Genomic DNA, 12,787 nt, shown 5'->3' with positions numbered 1-12,787 from the left:
GTAAAACGTTGAAGATATGAAACTTTTTTTTATTTTTTATTTTTTATTTTTATTGGGCAGCCATCCCTTCTATTCCCCGCCTCCAATGGCCATTTGGCAATGCTTTCTAATATCCTTTTCTTGGGTAGTGTTACAGTGTTGATCACTGATTGTTTCGCTTGTAGAATTACTAATAAATATTTGAATTATTTTTAGTGTGAATAGAAAAAATGATATTAACGTAAATTCATTTTAGGCTTCACCAAAATTAATTAGTAAAGAATGAGATTATATATATATATATATATATATATATATATATATATATATATATATATATATATATATATATATATATATATATAATCGTTGTTAAAAATTTTATTTTTCATGGTTAAAATCATGACATAAAAAGTAAGACAGGTTAAAAATTATGCTATATTAATTAATTCTTAATCCTTAAATTGGATAGAGCATAAGTTAAGCCTTATATATCACGTCACGTGTTAATTTTTCGTCCAAGTCCGATCCAAAAATACTCATTAGGATTATTATTTTACTCTCATATTTCAATTATTTGAGTATTATTATTTTACTCTCATATTTCAATTTTTTTTTAAAATAACCTCTATAATTTCGTTATTATTATTTTATAATTTACATTTTCATTTCGGTGTTTTTTATAATTTACTATTAATATTTACGTTCAACTAATATTCATTTAACTTTTTATTTATATGGACAATACTAACACAAAAATTGGCTTTATTGCCAAATTCGATCGCTTTAGCATTATTTAAAATTTTGACCCTAATATATAGATGATATCGTGTACATCCTTAACTTACATATTCATGGATCATCTTATATGTCCGAACGCCTGGATGTCCATCCAATGTCTCTATTCACTTTTGAGAATTGAGGCACCAAAATGAACATCCGAACATCCAAACTTATGAGGTTGCTCGGGAGTATGCAGGATAAAAAATTTATATATATAACCTAAAGTATAAAATAATTTGGAGTTAGGAGGAGCGCAAAAAAAGCATGTTTGCTTAGGAAATTTAGCAATTTAGCTCCATCTTATAGTTAGTCTTTGAAAACTTAAATAGAGTTTACAGGGCGTAGCACATACAGTGGGCGCATGACATTTCTGACGTAATGGTCAGGGGTCGATTCGCAAGAACTGACGACCTAGGGTTTATCCCACTATGCACCTAATGTCTATGTATCTACATGTACCTCCCTCCATATCCGTAGGGCCAACATTAAAAGAGTGTCGTTGTAGCGGATCTACATTTTCTTTTTGAAAACTTAAATAGAAATTTTAAAACATATATACATTCAAATAAATAAATTTAACCGGGGGACAATTAATTAATTAATTATATGAATTCTTTTATACATGTATGATATTAATATTAATATTAATAATCATATATGTTTTATAGGTAATATAAAAGACTCTTCTATTAAGCTTTAATTAAATGAATAAGTTCCAACCCGCCCTACTATAGTTGGTATCGGTGCCGTTTGAAATTGAAGAATAAATATAAAGTCTTATCCATGAAGGTATAGACTTAAAGCTATTCTTTCTTGTGAAAATATATATTCTCATTCTATGTTTACCATGTGAATAGCCTGTCAACTTTTATAAAAAATAATAATAATATAAGCATATTAGGCAACCATATAGTTAAATTAGAAATTTAGGGGTATGCATTCGATTAAATCGGTTAATTCAGTTAATTTGATATTAATTTTATATAAATTCTTTTTATTTTTATTTTAAATAAATTTAGTTAATTCAGTGTTAACTAAAATAACTAATTCGATTAATTCAATTTTAATAAAATTTTGATTTGATTCGATTAGTCAATATTAAATTGATTTTCGATTAATTTAGTTAATTTATTAATCGAATTAGCCGAATGTTCACCCCTAATTAGAATTAGAGCAAATATCTCGATAGAAACTTTCTAAGTAAAATGTTCAAACTCGGTTTCTCTTTATAGTTGAAATGTAATATTTTCCCTTTTTTTAATTTAAATTTTCTCCTTATTATAAAAGGGCCACCACTGTTTGATTGAAAATTAAGGAGTTTGAACTGATCTGCTCGTCGATTGTTGATTGGAACTAGCTCGAAAGGTGATCCAAAATGGAGAGGGCGAGAGGCCATCGTCGAGTACAGCGCCGTGAAACGGGCCAGTTAATCCCGAGAGCATTCGCCAGTCGCTATGGTGCCTCGGAGGTAATTAATTAATTACCTATTTAATTAAATATTTCTCTAGTTTATTATGCGTGAGTGAACTGCATGCATGCATTTACTAGATACTTTTCTGATTAACTTCTGGTGACAGGATCTTATTCTGCGTTTTAGCATTCACACAAAATTAGACACTGTGAGATTCAATGCAGATATATGGTGATATGCTCATCTCCGGAGGCGACGATTTGGGCGTAGTTCTGTGGGAAATCACTAGTGTTCCAAATTGTGACTTGTGAGTACGTTAGCAGCAGTTCAAACCGCAACCAAATTTTTATTTGGAGGAAAAGGGACGGCATGCTTTAGCGCGTGTTGAAAGGAGATAAATTTGTTGTCAACCGTATTGCATATCATCCTTATGCTGCTGCTATTGCTAGTTGCGGTATAGACAATGGCGTAGAGATCTGGACGCCAAATGCTACTGAACCAGTTCCAGCTCCAAGCTCCTCCTGTGAATATAGAGGAGGTATTTCCTTAATTGTTCTCAATAATGCTGGCTGCTACAATTTTTGAGGATAGAGCATGTTCATATTTTGCATATTGCTTTAGTAGCTAGCCTGCTATTTCTACATGATTTAGTTTTGACTTGACCTTTAGATTTATAACTCAATCTCATATCTAGAAACTCAAATATGTTGATTGAGTGTTTAATTATGTCCGCGACCAAAAATGCAAAGAGAAATTTGAAAAGATGACAATAAGGAAGCTGGAGAATATTAAGGTGGATGGATAAAAACTTCTAGGTATATAAATTGAATCCGCCGTTAGATAAAATAGTGGATTGTAAATTGAAGGAGTCTTCGGAGATTCTTTAATTTTATTGTTATTAGCCACTAATTCGTTTATTAAAAGAAAAGAGAATATAAAACAAACATCGTATTTTCATTTAACACTATCATCATGAGGAATTGTCGATTTAAGTATATACTTTCAGCATGAATTTTTATTTATTTATTTATTTGTATTTTCGCAATTGACCGTTAAAGCTTGTGGCATGACGAAACTTTTTTTTTTTTTTTTTTTGGTTGTTGACGACATACTAGCGCTGAGGAAATAGCAGGCTTCAATTCCAGTCGAAGGGTTCGGTTGAGATCAGGCGCATGACAATTATTGCTGTATATAGAATAATGTTCATGTCGTGTTTTTATATTACAATACTCTATTTGTTGTTAAATGATCTCATCGTAATGAGACTATATTTACAATAACATGTCATTATAAATGAGTAACAATCGAGTAAATTATTATTATTATTTTTTTTATCTTAACAACCCAGGCCTCCTCTCATGGTCAATTATATATTGTTTTGTTCTCACGCCATAGCTGATACTAATTATATCGAAGGCCGCCCAAAGCATCATACATTTTTTAAGAAATAAAAATGATGGCCTTCACTCTGAATGAAATAAATAAAAAAATAAGATCCAACAGATCGATGAACAGTGTTAATTAATAGGGTCAATATCTAAAGAGATCAATCACATCAAGAACGTCGACATTCGATTCTCTAGGATTTATATGACCTGTTTTATTTCTTTCTTTTTCTTTTCTTCTTTGTTTTTTATTAATCATTTTGGAATTTTAAAATTTAAGTACGTAAAATGAATACTACTGAAACTTACACGGTTCAGTCAAGTAAAATATCATTTTCTTATTGAGTTGGAACTTGGCATTTGAAATTGGTCATCAAAGTTTCTGTAAGGCCATGGCACCTAGAGTTAGTTGAGTAGAAAGTCTATGTAAGAATGGGAATATTCTCATAATTTTTAACTTCTTTTTAGTTTGTTATAATTGTTATGTTTGGGTGCTGTTGGATTAAAAGTTTAAATATTGAAAATGTTTTAGGATTTAGACTGTCGAAAATCAGATAGATAGCAAAGTCACAAATATAATTTAGCAGCACAGCCCAAATGAAATAAACATATAAAAAAACTAACAAGCGAGTCTTGCTCGCACAATTTAGCACAGCAGAGGTAGATGTACTTCTTGGTCAAATGTAGACAATTACAAAAGACTTGTTTGAGTAATCGTTTGCTAATAAAAGACTCTTTTATCAAGTTCAAATGAATATGTCCCCAGCTCCTACCGTCGGTATCCAAATTGTTTGAAATTGAAGAACAAATATAAAGTCCCATGCTCGAAGGTACACTTGAAGCCCTTATCATGAGAATATTCCCATTCTTTGTTTACAATGCGAAAAGCCTGTCAAATTTTATACAAACAAACAATACAAACATATTAGGCAACCATATTAGTATTAAATTACAACTAGGACAGGTACCTAGCTTGAATCTTTCTAATTAAAATTTTCCAAGTTCAGATAACCTTATTTGAAATGGTTAAGGCAACTGCCTCACCCACAGTGCTAATAAATTCTTTTTGACCATCAAAATGTTTTGCCCAATAGCTTATAAAAGATATTCATACTAAACTTGGCAAAAATTGATTGCAAGTGGTTTTAATAAATTCAAAAATGAGGAAAAGCTATAAATGATATTCATAATAAACTTGGCAAAATTTGATTCTAGATGACACTAATAAATTAAAAGATGAGGAAAAAGTGCCATAGATGCAAAAAATTGGCCAACTTTCAAAGTCTTAATCTCATTCACAAAGAGTGAATCAAATGTATAATGATAACATTTTGTATTAAAATTAACCCATATGTCAGGGTGTATCGGTTAATTATGACAATTTTGGCAGAAAATACCTTTTATCAAGTTAGTTGGCAACATGACATGAAGACTACAAAAGGACATCTTAATACAATAGGTGGAAAGAGGCTTTGATTGAATATTTTAGAATAGGATTAAAATTTGAAATTCTTCATTAGCAAGGGCTGAATGTCAGCATTTGCTATTTTAATTAACATATTATTAGAAACTTAAGACAAATTGCAACTCACAATATCCTCGTAGGGTGGCCCAGCATGAAATCTGATAATGCAAGTCTCATCACTGTCGCCATCCTTCTCAACAGTATACACTGGTGCTCTGGACTTATCAACAAGATTAGTGTAAAATATCTTGAACTTGTATCCCTGGACAATCGCAGGGGGAGGATTGTCGTGATCATAATGAGTTTGATTGTATTTGTTCCATTTGTATCCGGCATGAACCAAATTGGTATACTTCGGCTTTCGCGGACGGTATTTATCATGCCACCAATATACCTGAAAAAATGAAAGCCCAATAGAAAAGAAAAATAAGTGTTCTTCAATATGCATTCCTTTAAAACTTTCACTTGTTAGGTATCTCTTTTTTTCAATCAACACACAATGTTCTTCAAATGATCCATATACGAGGCTTCTAAAACAAAATGGATTTCATATAAATTGGTAACTGATGAAATAAGTCACAGCACAAAAGAACATGTAGTTTTGATATGAAGAAAAGAGAGTAAAATAGTACCAATGAATCCAGAGTTACTTCAGAGTTGGCGCCAAAAACTGCATCCCCTTCATCCATAGTTCCCATCACTCTCATGGCTTCGAGTTCCATATTCTCTTCGGGTGTGCTCGCCTTCTTTGCAGTCATTGCTTCCCGAGTCTTCATTTGCTGCTCTATTTCTACAGCCTTGCGTTTCTGCCCCTGCAAGAGATGAGCTAATTAAGCATGCTATGAAAAGTCTCCCAATTCAGAAAGTGATGTTAAGCATGCTATGAAAAGTCTCCCAATTCAGAAAGTGATGCAATAAGGAGAAATCAAACAAGTTGGTTGTCAGATTTCGCAAAAGCTATAAGCTTATCCATCACTGATGACACAGTTGAATGGATGATATGGGCAGTTCGTCCTTCCAAATCAGCCGTACCAAACACCAACTAATCAAAAAGAAAGAGTTGGAGGAAACTTTGGGCAGGATTAGTCAACATGATTCAAAATCAGCGACCACCAGAAGAGAAACAAATTGCCATATCCATATTAATAGCATATTATAAGATCGAAAACGACGATTTTAATATGTACTTTCTAGACTTACCTTTCACAAATTTGAGCCAAAAATATGTAGTAGTCAAAACTATCACCTGCTAATTACTGCAAATGCAGTAACCAAACCTTATAATCTCCCTGGGAGTGCCCAATTCAACATGGAATATCATGAATAAAAACAAAAAGTCAAGATAAATTCTAGGGTTGTTCCATAACACATACACTAAAACCCCAACATGGGATTCAACTTGGAATATCAAGAATAAGAACAAAAAGTCAAGAGATGAATTCTAGGCTTGTTCAATGACATGTACAATAGAAGTTGCCCAACAGTAGGAGAGGAACATTACCAGTTTAATCCAGTCTTCCTCAGGATCAATTGCTTTATTGTCTTCATCACCTTGAAAGAGTTGAGGTGAGAATGAACCCTCTTCTTCAGGTTCATCAGCTTCCTCAATTACATGCTCAGGAGAATAATGCTTGGAATCTAGGGGGAAAAAACTTACAGCATAAGTATAGCACTCAGGCAATTTCAGATAACTAAGACGACTAAATTTCGAAGTTATATACCCTCCAGATGCTGCAACTCTTCCTCTTCTGCTTTTGCATCTTCATGTTCTTTTAACCGGTTCTTGAGCTCTGCAGGATGCTCCGAACATTGAAGATGCATTTGTAGAAGTGAGGCATGGATTTCTCTAAGAGTAGCCTACATATAGTGTTTGAGCAATAATACCCATAAATTAAAAGAGCTAAATTCATCTTCATAAAACCAATAGATTGAGAGAAACACTTTAAAATGCACAGTGTAGGCATAGATTTCATAAATCCTAAAATTTTAATTTTGAACAATATAGCCAGATGCATAATGGAAGACACATGTTTAATTTAAATATGTCTTTGGGGCACATTCTTTACCATTGAAATGAAAAGGATAAGTAATGAGATAAGGGCGCATCTGATATGGGTCCTCAATTATCCTTTTCTATTCAAGGATTCCTATCCCTACTTGAGAAAAAATAAGGCCAACTCTGAACTGATTGTTGGAAGATATAACTATAAGCTCAGTTTCTTAGAGAATGGGTAATTTTTGCACATAACCAATAGATGTGCAAGTGTCCACTTGGAGTGTTGGCATGGGAGTGACAGTGTTCAAGTCCAACATGGGCACATAGAACAACTTGAAGTGTCCACTGAAGGGGTCCAATAACCACAGCTTACAAGATGGGAAGCACATTATCTATACCTGATCTTTACAGAGAGAAGAGGAAACAGAATGTAACGAAATAGTTTAAGTTGAAGAGAAAAGAAAAGAATACTATCTTATTTTCACTTTATTTCATTTATTTGTTTAGCTAGACAACATTGAAAAGGGAGAATACACATTTTTATTTATGAGATGTCTAAACTCCATTTCAATCTATTTCTGCCTAGTCTGAGTGGAAATAAAAATAGAGGAAACTTAAGGAATTAAATTACTTTCTCTTTTTTTGTTTACTTCCAAGTAAACAAGAGAGTCATTTCATTCCATTTCTAATTCAAGTTCACACAACATTAATGTTACAACTCAAGGTACAAGCACTCTTACTATGGTTTATTCCAATAGCAAATAGCAATGATTTCAATTTAACTCCAATAGCAAAACTAGCAGAGGGCATAGATTCAGGATAGGTACATTAAAAGACCAATATGAAGGAATATAGAAGAGGCATGAAGACTAACATCTGATTATGAAGTTGATTCAACTCTAGCAGAATGAAAGAGGTCATTGTGGATGATTCCAATTATTTAAAACATGCAATTATTGTACTAGAGACTAGATACTAGCACTAGTACAAAGCTTTAACAGAAGTAAATGAGTCTAATCTCACTCTTGCTGTCAAGATTGGTAGCATACCTTCGCCTTGTATATTTGCAGGCGTTCGAGAATAGCCTCCCAATACTCGACAACCTTGGCAGTGCCTGAGCACATTAGTGACTCAATTCTTTGCTGCATCAACTCCAACTCCTTGGACCTTTTCCCTTCCAACATATTCATCACATCAGCTTCAATGCTCGAGTGCAAACCCCTTTCTTCTGCAAGAATTTCAGGAGGTGCTTGCTCACCACGTATTCTAGCTCGATCAATTGCATCTCTTTTCTGGGCTTCTGCAAGTTCCCAGTTACAAACTATTATCAATGCCTGTGCAACATCAGGAGCAAACAAGATATCAACTACATCAGGGGGAACAAGGAAAAGAATTCATAGAGGTAAGAAAAAATATCAAAGTTATGTGACCATAGTTCACAAATCAGATTAGAACTGTCAGTAGCCTAATTAGAATATTATCCTTTGAGTAACAGAGAGTTCAATCAAATTATGAAATATGGATAGAAAAAAAAACGATAAGAAGTTATTACACAAATTAGTGTTGAAATTTCCATAGCCCAATTATAATATTACCATTTGAGTAACAGAAAGAGTTCAATCAATTGTGAAATATAGTAATAACCTATCAGTCGAGATAAATTAAAGAATCAAAGTTATTAATTAACCATAGTCAGAAAAGGTTCAATTTCATCAACTTTCAGATGAATATGAAATCCCAAGCTTTGTTTTCATTAATCTAATCTAATGATCAGAAGCCCAAACTGAGACACATCAACCAAATAGAAAATTTTGGGAATGCAGGTATCTTCTACCTTTTGACCTACTCTTTTGCTAATTATTTTTGGATGGAGATGGACCACCTATATAATCTGAAATCTTAAAGTTGTTCAGAAAACATAATTCCCTTTTTATAACATAAATTGATCGTGTGCAAGTTTATTAGAAGATATTTGCATTGCATTAGACATCCCTCATCTTTCATTCATCCAAATTCATGTGAATAATATTTTCCTTTGGAATCAGCTAAATTAAAAATGTTAAGCCATTAGTGCCAATAACAAATATGATTATGTAAATGACAAATTTTAAAAGGATAAATCGAGAATAAACATTTTTCTCATGTAAGAGAAAGAGAGAGAAGGCGGTACAATGGAATGTATAGAAATTCAAATTGTGAGCACCAAGAAAGATCTAAAGCCAAAGACTTCACCTCCCAATATCTGATATGAATTGGTGTTGCTATATCCAAATCTAGATGCAGTTTAATGTCATTACAAAGTTCTTCCAAATCCTTCACAGTAAGCCCCTGCAGTTTCAACGTTTAGCATCTATGAATAATTTACTCAATAATAATAATAATAATAATAATAATAATAATAATAATAATTGGTGTTGCTATATCCAAATCTAGATGCAGTTTAATGTCATTACAAAGTTCTTCCAAATCCTTCACAGTAAGCCCCTGCAGTTTCAACGTTTAGCATCTATGAATAATTTACTCAATAATAATAATAATAATAATAATAATAATAATAATAATAATAATTAAAAAAAAATAAATCACATCACGAGGTAACTGTTATGGAAATCTACAATTCTCAAAGTTATTCATGGAGTAACATAGACTTCGATATTACAAAGAGTACTCAAGAAACCTAATAGGCATTAGCAAATTTTAAGTTAGAGCTTTATCAAAAGGTGTTGAGAACTGAGAATTAAATACCTTAAATACAATGTATGGTTCATTTAGATCAAAGTCAAATTCTTCTAAACCATTAAGGGTCTTGATAAGTATGTCAATGGGTTTTGCACGTCCTTCTTGCAATCTAATCTTGGATCTAACTTTGCTTTGATGAAAGTGAAACTGCACGGTAGAACAAAATTAATAGAAGATGATAAGAATATCATGAAAGACTACAAAATCAGGAGTAGAACAAATGTGGCAAGTTGAAAATGTAATCACCTCTTCTTCTTTCTTCTCCCAATCTATACACTCAGCCCAGGCTCTCTCTCTTGCCAACATTGTCTGTGGCATTTTACCAAAGAAAGTATGAGAAGATTTAACTAAACTAACACAAGGAAAACATTTACAAAGATTCAGATAAGTGTATTCATAGAAAATTGAGAATTTGGCCAAACCATTTCTTCCTCATGTTGTGTTTTCTCAATTGCCCTTTCTTCCCTTCTTTTCTTGATATTTTCAATCTCAGCCTACATCAGTAGATTATATTAGCATGCAGCAATAAATACCCCTACTTTCAGATAAACTTTGGATCTGTAGCAAATAAAAAGAAGTAAATTAGAGAATTCTATCTCCTGTATAATGTCAATCTCTTTTTTTTTTGGTCAAAAAGAGAACATAGAATAATAAACTGAATTACTCAAAAGAGAAGAATCCAGGAAAATCTACTTAGCATTATGCAATGGAATACAATTTTGTTTTAGCAGATTAGAAAGCTTTATCTTTATTCATGAACAATAATCACCATTCATTTCCCTTAAGTACAGCATATCTCGAGAGAAAATGCAAAATCATGCTCAAACTACAAATTCAGCAAATATAAAGAGACCAACGTCTAAGAAGTTGACTAATATGTAGTGACATTATATTATCACATACACAGACAGAATTAAAGTGTATATTCTCTAACAAGAAGCAACTCTGCACTTAATGCGACCATCTTAGTTAGCGACAGGTGGAGCAAACCTTAAATGCCACTATGAGTTTTTAAGTTGTACACTCATGAGTATCCATGCAAGGAATAAGGACTAGGTAACTATACTTAATTAGTTACTAAAGCCAGTCTTCCTTGATCAATCCAAGCAAAACAAAATATACAACATAAAAGAATTGACTATTACAAATTGTATCATTATCAACTATAATTACCATTCTTTCTCTTTGTCTACTCTTTTCAGCATTCACTGATGTATCAAGAAGTACACCTCGTGTAATATCAGATTCTATCTTTTTCATCCATACAAACCTACCAATATGTAAATGAATAGAGTAATAAGTACAAAACAGTGATATGATGTTTCTACAGGAACTAACATGTAACTCAATGATGAATGTCTAACTAGAAAGAAAGCATATTTTCTGTAGAATAGAAATGAATGCATAAGATAAAGACAAAAAATGTCATATCTAATTATTCATGTCTGATTTTCTACGTGCCTTGGTGTGTAGAGCAAATATATACAATGAAAGCTTCAGCAGCCTTGTCATAGAGTAGCTTTTACTAAGTAGTCTAATTGTCAGTAATTGAGTAGGTTATGCTAACCCTAAAACTTATTTCCACTTCATGTTTGTCTACCTTTGCTTTCTCCAACTAAACCTAATTTGGAGGAAAGGAGCTAATAAGGGAACTCAAATACCAAAGCCACCCTCTACAGACATCTTTTAAACAAAGCAAAGAAATGTGCCTTTCAGCTTTTCCCTATCAATTTTTCCTATCATCTTCTCTCTTATTCATTTTGTTTTCTTTTGATTTGCAACTTGTCCAATCTAAATTTTAGTTCTACATTCTTAACAACAACAAGGATTCTCAACCTGACCACTCTATGTCTGTTACATTTTCCCCCTCCTACCTAACACATTTTCTTACTAATCATTACAAACTATTTCAAGTGATGGATGGTATAAAAATATACTCCACATAAAAAAAACGTCTCAACTATACAATTATGTCCTGCTATTTGATAAATTCAGATGATTAATGGTATGATTGATTGCAAATCACAACTATTCTTCTATATCTTTAATTCACTATCACAGTTACAATCATGCAAACCAAGGATCAAGATTTTTTTCTTGGGATTGAGTAAATCAAAAGGAAAGAAAGAACCAAAGATTAAAAATGAACATACGAATAAATAAAATATCTAAACATAATTTATTTGGAAAAAAAAACAACTTAAAAACAAAAAAGAAACATTACTTCTCAATCAGATTATGGTCTCCAAGAGGATTTGAATCGTTAGAATATCCAGTCACCTTGTTTGCTTTGAGTTTCTTCGCAACCTTCAGAACCTAAAAAGAAGCACAGTTTGCCCTCACTTGAGAACTCTCACAAACCGCAATAAACGTATTCAAAAGAAATAAAGATAAATACCTTCTTTTGCACCTTCTTCACCATGTAGTCCATGATCTCTTTCTCTGTGATATCCCTCGTAACCCTCGAATCTTCCGGCTCGGAGAAACGACATCCGTCTCTTCGCTTAGTCCTCTTACTCCTCTCGTGGTTGCGGCGTCGGGAATATCTCCGAGAATCGTCTGTTGATCTCTTCCGCCGCTCCATGATCTCCTCCTCCATGATACCTACTGCCCTTACGCCGGTCTTTGAAACGATCGGATATACTCGACTACCTCTTTTGGGAGGGTAAGCAAGCGGAAAAGGAATTTTGAACTTGTTTGGGATGGAGTGAGTTGAGGGGAAAAGGACGAGAAGGTAACGTCCGCTCATGAATCGATTTGGGATGTAAAATAAAATAAAATGGGTTATAACTTTTTTTTTCACATGTAAATTTATTTTAAAAAATAAAATTATTTTTATAATTTTATATATTTAAAATTCCTTCTCTTCTTTTCCTGTCACATAAAGTAACATATGTTAGAACCTTTTGTAATAATCTTATTTTTTAAAAAAAATAATTTTACTATTTTTAAAAAATAATATTAAAATTTTATTATTTCAATCGTTTTACTATTTTTAAAACTATTTAAGTTTTTAATAAATAAAATTT

At 32.4% G+C, this 12,787-nt stretch overlaps 1 protein-coding gene across 1 annotated transcript; it reads right to left on the bottom strand.

Moving 5' to 3' along the window:
* Positions 1–4,137: 4,137 nt before the first annotated feature.
* Positions 4,138–12,526, bottom strand: LOC121976444 (cactin-like). The gene is made up of 13 exons (XM_042528605.1): positions 12,157–12,526; positions 11,983–12,074; positions 10,932–11,028; positions 10,181–10,252; positions 10,005–10,067; positions 9,765–9,905; positions 9,252–9,347; positions 8,069–8,353; positions 6,745–6,880; positions 6,525–6,661; positions 5,656–5,835; positions 5,151–5,417; positions 4,138–4,447 (listed from the first exon to the last, which is right to left on the bottom strand). The coding sequence occupies exons 1-13, from the start codon at positions 12,505–12,507 to the stop codon at positions 4,328–4,330; spliced, it is 2,037 nt and encodes a 678-aa protein (XP_042384539.1). The 5' UTR covers positions 12,508–12,526; the 3' UTR covers positions 4,138–4,327.
* Positions 12,527–12,787: the final 261 nt, after the last annotated feature.

The sequence above is a fragment of the Zingiber officinale genome, chromosome 4B (assembly GCF_018446385.1).
Source record: "Zingiber officinale cultivar Zhangliang chromosome 4B, Zo_v1.1, whole genome shotgun sequence".
Taxonomy (NCBI): Eukaryota; Viridiplantae; Streptophyta; class Magnoliopsida; order Zingiberales; family Zingiberaceae; genus Zingiber; species Zingiber officinale.
This window is presented reverse-complemented; position numbering and strand designations above follow the sequence as displayed.

Bases quoted from the DNA above. Each gene is read 5' to 3' on its own strand.
- LOC121976444 (XM_042528605.1), bottom strand. From the start codon at position 12,507: ATGAGCGGACGTTACCTTCTCGTCCTTTTCCCCTCAACTCACTCCATC. The intron at 9,348-9,764 runs GTATTTAATTCT...TTGAAACTGCAG, and splicing joins AACCATACATTGTATTTAAG to GGGCTTACTGTGAAGGATTT. The intron at 6,881-8,068 runs GTATGCTACCAA...CACTATATGTAG, and splicing joins TGCAAATATACAAGGCGAAG to GCTACTCTTAGAGAAATCCA.